Source organism: Penaeus chinensis, chromosome 22, assembly GCF_019202785.1.
Source record: "Penaeus chinensis breed Huanghai No. 1 chromosome 22, ASM1920278v2, whole genome shotgun sequence".
In the NCBI taxonomy this organism is placed as follows: Eukaryota; Metazoa; Arthropoda; class Malacostraca; order Decapoda; family Penaeidae; genus Penaeus; species Penaeus chinensis.
Genome location: NC_061840.1, coordinates 14847595 through 14857594, shown reverse-complemented (window position 1 = coordinate 14857594; position 10000 = coordinate 14847595). Strand labels below are relative to the sequence as shown.

Here is a 10000-nt window from a genome sequence, read left to right as displayed (position 1 = left end):
AAAAGGGTTGCTGTACTCTAAATGCTATGCTCCTTGTTAACCCAATGGCGCCGGGTATAGCAAATTAAAAAAAACTCTACGCTCTGGCGAACGGCGGCAGCGCGCCGACTCTGAGCGCGTGATATCGGTCCATCAAGCCGAATCATTGCCTCGGGGCGTTTTGGCGCAGCGCTGCTGCGGACAGCCGCACGCCGCACATCGTGCGTATTGTTATGACGACGATAGCCGTGACCCGTCGCCATTGGGTTAAAAAAAAAAATAGTAGTCACCAGTAATAAGGAGATCAATATTCTTAAGTACTTGCAAATACATTCAGTATAGGAAAGAAATAGAGTGGTTTGAGTCATCACTGCCATGCTACATCAGTAAAATTATTTGGGAAACAAAGAAATACTCCTCTAAGAACAAAAACTTGCTAAGTTGCATATTGTTAACCTCTTATAGCTGGGCACGCCTAATGCCATCATGAAAAACCAACTCATCATGGTGGGTATGTCTACAGGCATCATATGACTTTAACAAGCCAGTTAAACAAAGTTTTGCTATATGCAGCACATTCCCAAGCTAAAAGGCTAGACGGTTGCCAAGTCAATGGAATGAGTAAAAAATGTCTGGCACCAACAGTGTACGTTTAAGCCAATCATCTCATTATTAAAGAAAACTTTGATAATGAAAAAATCAAAATTTTGGAAGTTACACTTTCTTTTGAGCTGCTAGGGCTGGAGTACTTTTTGAACTGACGAGACTACAACAGACATTATGAGTCATGGTGACAGTATTCATTCTCCCAGAAAGTCTGATGCCTTTGCCTCAATGTATATCTTGGCAATATCATGGTTTGGGAGCTCTTCAGGTACAACTGAGTGATTAGGATAATAGCACTGTATACAAATGATGAACCAATAGAACTATTCTGAACCCTAAAATTGGTTGATATCCTATTTGCTGAAGCAATTGACAATTAGCAACATCCTTTCATGCCATGGCAAATATTACCAGACACCAGGCGAGTCTCATCTGGTGATACATCACCTGAACAATGGTTAATCCCTAAAAAGCCAAGAGAATCTGTGAGCAGGAGCAACAAAAAATAGATAAATAATATTATTGGTGATCATTTTGGTATCCACTTGGAGGAGCATCCAATGATATTTTGACAATTCAAAAAATCTGAATACACAGTTTTGGCCACCATCTAGAATATCTAATGATAATATAGCAAACAACAAATTGTAGGGAGGCCATAGTAACCAAGCCCCATCCTGACCATGTTATTCATTTTTAGCCATTTACTTGGTCCTTGGCTGCCCATCCTAGACTACCTGCTTGCGCCCACCCATTCATTTCCATGCTTATCTACAATTCAGCCTCTTCACAGTTTGTTATGTATCAACTCTCTCTGGTGAAGTTTGCTTATCCTTGGGCTGTCCAATCTACTCAAATTTCTAACCTCATGCAAGCAGCACTTTGGCCAATTTTAAGCTTTGTTTATTCAATGTGTGTTAATTTTATATCTACTTGTGAAATTTCATTTAGGGAAGAAAATCATGCCTTGTTATTGAGCTGACCATTTCTGCCCATCCCCAACCACCTAATCTAAATACAAGAAAAGAGGAAGATGGGTAAACCTATATATCTAACCCCTCCCCGATGGGTCACGCCCTGAGGCATCAAAGCAAACCGTTCGATGTGGCATGCGGTTTTACGCTGCGGCAGCGTGCCAAAGCCATTGATCTCCAGAGCGTAGAGTGGTTTTTTTTTTAGTTTTCTTCACCCATCATCAAGGGGTTAAACCTACTATGGGTTAGGCCAAACATTTCATGATTGAAAAAATGCAATCAGATGCTTAATATAGCTCACTTCAGTTTATAAATAAAAATCTGCCACTGATGAAATGTTGCAAATTTGCTAGTTGTCAGCTAAGAAGGTAAAGTCATCTGCAGAAGATGTAGTCTAACCCCGTCAATCTGGATAACATGACCATCACGCCGTGAAAAAATTTGGCTCAAGGGGTAGGTAACGTGAACATGCCGTCATGGGAATATCTGGTTGTGGACAGGGTGACGCAAACTTGCCATCGTGAGCATTTTGACTGAAGGCCGAGGTGATGGGAACAACTCGCTATAAATGCACAAACCTCTTGGGAGGTTGATTACACTCATTTGGCGATTTTGCATTATTCCCATCAATATAGGAGTGTGGAATGTAATATCCATAAGCAATGACTGGCTCCATGAAGGACACCATCTCCAAACTCAGTATCATATTCCCGGTGCTGTGACTGGCAGCACAGGTTGTATAACAGTAAATTGATTATGAAAAAAAAAAAAAAATACAAATAAAGTGTTAAATATTTTTTGTTTTTCTTACACTGAGTTGTAGAATACCTAGAGAGATGATATGGAGTCTGTGCAAAGAAAAGAGTCTCTCACCATCTAGATAATGTAAATCAAATGACAAATACGCTCATTGAAAAATTAAAAAAAAAAAAAAAAAAAAATTAAATAAACTAAAAATCGCTTATCCATAAAATGGGAAAATAACATTGCAAATAGGAGGCATAGAGTCTTATTACCACACACGAGTTTGCACGCGCCTGGCCTATAAGCCACACACCCAGCGGAGTGGCTGCTCACATAAGCCTAATGCCCGGATTTTTGGCTATGTGAATGCTGTGCCACAACCAGATCTAAGGGGTTATCGGTTAACCCCTTCCCAACAGGTCACGTCTCTGGACGTCATAACAAACTGCTCGAAATGTGCCGTGCGGCTGTACGCCGCGGCGGCGCTCCAAAGCGCTCCGAGGCGGTGATTTGGTTTGATGTACCAAACTCCCGCGCTCAAAGTGGGCGCATCGTCATGGATGGTCAGAGCGTAGTTTTTTTTTGTTTTTTTTTTTGTTTTTTAGTTTTCTACACCCATCACCAAGGGGTTAAGTAACTGTCATATTGTATATTAATTAAATGGTAAATTTGAACTCAGTCAGGAAAGGGTGTTTTAGCTAAGATAGTAATTCTTGACTCTCAAACTTGAATGTGACCATCTGTAAAGTTTACTGAATTAAGCCTAGACTTATAGCATATATTAATGTAAACTGGAGAGTACAGACTTCATTTTTTCCCCCCCATTTCTAAACATGAAATGAAATATGTTTTCTGTTAATTGTGACTTATTACTGGAAGCATTGTATACTCTACTGATGATAAAGAAAAAAAAATATCACTAAAATTAATTTACCTCTATCCATTTAACTAATAATCACTAAAATCTAACATAAAAATAAATTGTCACCATATGCTTTGTGAGGGAAAAAATAAAATAAATAAATAAATCATGGCAAACATTGTAGAAAGTGGCTGTCAAGCAGAAGAAAATATGAGCTCCCTGCAGAGATGAGGAAAAGAATAGTAATGAAAATGTGTATACATTTTGTAAGACCATTACTCAAAGAGCACAGAAAGGGCAGGTGTATTAGAAGAGTCATCTGTAGATAAAAAAATCATTTTTAGCAAGAATAATGAAGAAATCTGAGAAAGCAAGCACTTTGAACCTCAGGGTTGACACTTGTATATACTGACCATGGAAGGGATGAAAAACTCAATTCCAGTAAGAGTTATCTTCAGAACAAATACAAAAATGCCTAACTACACAGGACAGCAGTTAAGAGTCTGCTCTTGGAGAGGCGCTATCTGATGTAAGAAACAAAAGGATGCCTGATACCATGAAACCAGTGAGATGCAAATCATGGGATTGTCACCTTTAAGTTCAAACACAAAAGGAATATCCACTATTTTAACAAGACCAAAATAATTACAATAATAAGGATAGTAACTGAAAAACAGAAGGAAAAACAAATTCCTAGTGTACTTGTCAGCAAATTGCCTTACCATCGAAAGGACCTCAATGAAAAGTCTAGGATCACAACAACCTTTGTGGCACATCAAGGATTGTACTATAACATGAGACTTTTCTTAAGTTACAGCGACAGAATACCGAGGATAAAGACACAGCAACACTTCAGGTGGGCAGAAACCGCATGAGAACTCAATCTGTATCCATCTGCAAACAAAAAGTTAGAACATAGAACCTTTCACTCTAGAATTAGAAGTTGCAGAAACAATAAATTTAAAGTCCTCTGATATGCAAGGGAGAGAGTGTTATTTTACAAAATACAGGAAAGGTACAGGAGATTAATAAAAAGAAAATTTAACCCAATGGCGTCGGGTATAGAAAATTAAAAAAAACTCTACGCTCTGGCGAATGGCGGCAGCGCGCCGACTCTGAGCGCGTGTATTCGGTACATCAAGCCGAATCATTGCCTCGGGGCGTTTTGGCGCGGCGCCACTCCGGACAGCCGCACGCCTCAAATCGGGCGAATTGTTATGACGGCGATAGCCGTGAACCGTCGCCATTGGGTTAATATAACATTTTTATTTGTTTACTTAACACAAATGGGGAAGTTGCTCATTAAAAAATAACTTGTATTTAACTACCTAAAACTCTGATTTCTCCTCCCCAAACTGTACCAAAAACTTTCACTTAAGGCAAGGTGATTCCCTTAAGAAATTCAAGGGGCTGTCTACTAAAAAAGAAAAAAGGGGGGACAGGACATTTTTGGTTATACTTATGCGTGTGTATCCTGCAGAAATTTCGTTTGTCACCTAACTTCAAGCTTGCTTGAGAACTTTGTACTTGGTTTTGCTCCCCAATGTACTGACCCCCCCAGGATTTTTCTTTTTCTTTTTAAAATAATTCAATCCTAATGAGTTATCCTATATAATAGTAAGTATAAGATTTTTGGGGGGATATTCTTATGAAATGTTTATTTTTGCATCAGTTCAAAGCCTTTGTTGTATAAATCTGAATATAAGTTAATATCTAGATAAGACATAGTAAAGATGCAGGAAAAAAATAGATTTACATCCCCGCTCCTCCTTAACCCAATGCCGCCGCGGAAAATGAATAAAAAAAGGGGAAAATGCTGTGCTCATTTTTATATATGTCTGTGAAATGCCTCTGCACATAGATTGCTCTGCTAGTGCTTAGCCACAAAGGAGTCAATTAGTAGACCTTGTGGCCTCAACTGATTTTGCCTTTACTTGAATTGGCAGGAAAAATGTATTTTTTTCCTAATGTTATGAGTATTGATGGTGTTATTTTTATGATAAATATTATAATTACTATAATGTTATAAACATTAGTAACAACAAAATAAGATAACAAAATATTTTCGGAAATCAAGGAAAAGGGTAAACGGGTGGGACAGGCAGTATTCGTAATTGGCTCATTGGTGACTTAGTACAAATGTAGCCATCCAATTAAAACAATTAAACAAGTAAACTCAGAGTGGGCATGGCATGTATGTATATGCCATGCCCGTTGGCATTGGGTTAATGAATGTTTCTTTAAGTAAATAAATGTAGGTAGGTTGATTCCTAACTGATTATCCCATTGCCACAAGAGAGAACATGTATATGCCATGTGCACTCAAAGTTTGGTTCATCAATTGAGTTCATACATAGATGGCTCCACAAATGTTTAGTAAGCAAGGAGTCACTAGTCACTAGTCCTACCTGTCCAATCTGTTTACTATTTTCCTTGATTTTTAATAACATTCCTTTTACTTCAAGTTGCCATTTGCACTGTAAACCCATTGGATCCGGTTGCTTCACACCAATCACATCATCAAAAATCCAGGCATTAGACTTCTTGAGCGGCCACTTTGCTGGGTGGCAGCTGGTAGGCATGGCATACGCAATCGTGTGTGTGATGACAAGAGTCTATGCCTCTATTTGTAAAGTTATTACCTCTTTTTACACAAGCGTTTTTAGCTTTTCGGCTGTTTTTCAATGGCCATATTTGCCATTTGATTTGCATTATTCAGATGGAATAGACTTCTTTGCACAGACTCCATATCATCTCTCTAGGTAGTCTACAACTAATTGCAAAGAAAAAAAATGCAACATTTTTTTGTATAATTTTTTTTTCATAACATTATATTTTCTGTAATACAACCTGCGTCATTGGTCATGGAACCCGGAATACAAAGCTGAGCATGGCAATGGCATCCTCCATGGAGCCAACGCTCTTTCAGTAACAGCTCAGACATTTACATTCCACACACATAAATTGTTGGGAATACATAATGCAAAATTCCCCAATGAGTAAAATAAACCTCCCAATAGATTTGTGCACTTGTGGTGAGTCTTTCCTATCACCTCAGCCTTCAGCCAAAACACTCACAACGGCAGGTTCACATCATCCAGCCTACAGCCAATTTTTCCTGTGATGGCATATTCATGTCACCTGCCCCTCAAGCCAGATTTTTTCATGACGTGATGGTCACATCTCCCAGATCCAAGGGGTCAATAATGCTGTAAGTTATAATAACAATAACAACTACAGCATATAGGAAAGGGGAATTTGGCGAGGTCACATAGACCTATTAATTCTCTCCTAGTTGGCTGTGTACTTGTGGAGCCATCTCCATGTATATGCATTTCTCATAAGAAATGGATATTACTTGTTCCCTCTTTAGAGGACTGTATCCCTGAGGAGGGGTCATCTTGGGGTCACTTGGAGTTAGTTAGCTTTTGGCATTTGTACATGAATGAAGAAACTACCGAGTTAGTTTGCTTTCAGCATGAATGAAGAAACTACCATATGATTGTTAGTGCTCACCTCTGATGATTTCTTGGTGTAACATGGCTAAAGTGCCATGGGGTGTATTGTTGATGCTAGCATTTTGCATTAGGTACACTTATATGGACTTTCGTTTGTTGCATAAACACTTTGTGAAGTTTGTGAATGTCCAAATAACAGCTTTATACAGACTTTAATTTTTTTTAAATCATAATGTTTAACCTGGTACTGCCAGGTCACATGTATAGCTGTCATACAAACTGCTTGATCTGCTGGGTAGGTATGACTATACATGTGGCAATGCACTGGAGCGAATCGAGCTGGAAATTCTGCTACATGTGACGGACTCTCGCTCTCAGTGACAGGACAGTTGCCAAATATCACCAGAGACTATGATGTCGTGAGATTTCTAATACCGTCAGTGCTGGATTAACATTGAAATTTTGAATTTTTCTTTCTTACTGTAAATTTTGAAAACATTTACATATGAAATTTGCTTTACAATGAGACTCCCAGGTAATATGCTACACTTTAGACATCAGTAGGTGTACTAAATAAGATGTATAAAAATATAAATAAATAAAAGTGTAAATCAAGAGATTTTAGTTTTGTTTTGTTCCAATATTTGGTACCATACAATAACAATTTACCACTGGAAAGAGCAATGCAGTTAAGATCCTATTGGTGGATAAAGCTTTTTATACTGAAAAAGAAATTTAAAAATCCTCCAATGACATTGTCTTCATACACAGCTGAAACAGATGGGGGGGGGGGGGGGTAGACACTTCTCCCCAACCTCCTCCCCCAATGGAGTAAAGATTATGAAAGAACAGAAGTGCAATTTAATACTCAACATAAAAAAAAATAATAATAAAAAAATAAATAAATAAATAAATATCTGTTCTCTTTTATTGGATTAGATGACCAGATGGTTTCCTCAAGAAAGAGAGCCCACTAAAGGGATGCTTTGAATAGTTTTGAAGGCTGGAAATCTGCAATAGGCACCCAGCATACATTAGTAAAACAACAATCACTAAGTTCCACATTGCACTGTCAGCTTCCTCCAATACACTCGCTGGAACATTTGTGGAAAATCACAGCTGGCATTACATTGTCTAGAAGTGGCAGCTGTTAACATTCTTTACTACACTGGATATGTCAATCAGAACAAAAATCAATTCAAATATGGGAGTTATTAATCAACTATCTGATATCCTACACAGCATTGTAATCCACCAATGGGCAACAAATTACCACAATCAATTAGCTAATAATTATAATAAGATTAACTGATTTGTTACAAAAGACTTTCATTTCTGTTTTAATAATTATAATTTTGTAATTCATTGGAAGCATTAACCATTTGCATCTGATGACAAACTTGTCAGCTTCATTATGGATAAGTGCAGGTACCTACTGCCTAATCAGTTCACTAAAAGCTAAATCAATTCTAGGTGACCTCCCACCTAACTCACTGACTGTAGTTGGCAAAAATACATGCCTTATTCATGGTAATCTCCATTTATTAATTGTGTTTATACACAGATGACTCCACAAGTACTTAGTCACCAAGGAGTTAAATATTAGTCCTACCTATCTTGCCCGTTTACCCTTTTCCTTGATTTTCTGAGAGATTAATTTTCATTATTAGTTTTTTAAAAAATAAAGTCTTCCCATATATTCAAGGATAGGAAAATCAGGTGCAGTTACTGGGGCCTACTAAATGACTCCTTGGTGACAGATTACTTGGTGGAGCAATCAAGTGCAAAACTTTCTTTTTTTAAACTACAGTGGACAGTACTGGCTTGGAATGTTGTTACTTCAGGGAGATTAATTATCAAACTTCATGAATTCTCTCACCTCCCCTTCATTACTGAACCAGTGTTACCCTGTAATTCACTACAATTACTAATATTGTCAAAGGGTTAATGTTTTTTTTTTTTCCTTTTTTTTCCATTCCTCTGAATATGTTCCTAATAAAAAGGAAGCAAGAGAAAAATTAATAATGTTATTTCCTGACATTTCTAAATAAAACATATTAATGTAAACTACAAAAAGATATATAAAATGTGAAAAGTTTTACAAAATATTATGCATATCAAACAAAGGTTAAATGTAATTTTTGTATTATCTAAACCAAGTGATGGTAGTTATAACTGAACAGGCATACAAGTAGCCCTTGCAAATAACTTTATATACCTAAAGTATGAAGAACAGAAATATATCCAAATTCTGCATGAAAGGGTACCGGATCTTCTACATTACCCAAATTATACATCTACACCTCTAGCCATACTAAAAGACCTGCCAAATAGCTATACACATCAACCAAAGGCTTAACCCCCTAACAACGGGTCACGCCGATAGGTGTCAAAATAACCTGCTCAAAATGTGGCGTGCGGCTGTACGCCATGGCGGCTCGCCAAAGCGCTACGAGCCAGTGATTTGGCTTGATGTACCGAACTCCCGCGCTCAAAGTCAGCGCGTTTTTAGTTTTCTTCACCCATCACCAAGGGTTTAAGAGAGATGGTCTGTTCACAGATGATTCAGATTTAGTTTACAGGAATTACATACAGCACTTGATATCATACCAACAGTAAATGCAGAAAGACAACTAGAAAAAAATACAGGTATATCAAAATCCCATTCCTGAACAAGAGTATACCTGTTATACTCTTGCAAATTTCAAGTCCATCTTCATGCTGCTCTGCAGAAGTTCATGTCCACTATTCCTACCCTCCTCCTTTTCCCTTTATATACATCTCACACAGGATGGGTTAAAAACTTTTATTTCACCCATCTAAACAAAACAGTTTAAAAAGTAAAAAATGAAAATCAAGTGTTGTAAACAAGATGAAGAGAATAAATGAAGAAAATATGAAAAGATATTGTTGTATAAAAATGAAAATTTTACCTCTAATACGAAAAACCTCACTTCTTCCTGAGGCTTGTCTGGATTGACTTTGACTGTCTTAGCGGCTGTGAAGCACTGCAGGTCACGAACACGCTGCCCTGCCTCACCTGCACCCTGAAAATATAAAATCATTGGAATTTCCTTATTGCACTGCAGAGAACTATTTTGTTAATAGCATCCATGAAAAGTAAGAATCTGGAAAACTAAAGAGATCTAAAACAGTTCTAAGGGGAAGAAAAAAGAAAAAAGAAAAAAAAAAAAAATTACTTTCGTGTGCCAAATCTTCCTCTACTCTCAACACTTACTATTACATAATATAAACAAAAAAATGTATTAGACATCAGGCTTCTCAATGCCCACTTGTCAAGTCACAATACCGCATCCCTTGTCACTATCCTCCGTGAGACGTACACATTTACAAACACCAAGCAAAATAAATAAAAT

The 10000-nt window shown here is 37.5% G+C and overlaps 1 protein-coding gene across 8 annotated transcripts in view; it reads right to left on the bottom strand.

The window, feature by feature from the left end:
* LOC125036880 (methenyltetrahydrofolate synthase domain-containing protein-like) overlaps positions 1 to 10000 on the bottom strand; it is a 48593-nt gene that overhangs the window by 28163 nt on the left and 10430 nt on the right. For 7 of the 8 annotated variants that reach the window (XR_007115929.1, XM_047629805.1, XM_047629810.1 and 4 more), the window contains exon 4: positions 9557 to 9670. Coding sequence is in view for 7 of the 8 variants with exons in the window: in XM_047629805.1 (XP_047485761.1) it covers positions 9557 to 9670 (114 nt within the window). In the remaining variant the exon portion in view is untranslated. Of the gene's footprint in view, positions 1 to 3887; positions 4060 to 9556; positions 9671 to 10000 lie in introns of those variants that run through there. The other variant, XM_047629811.1, reaches the window with a different exon arrangement.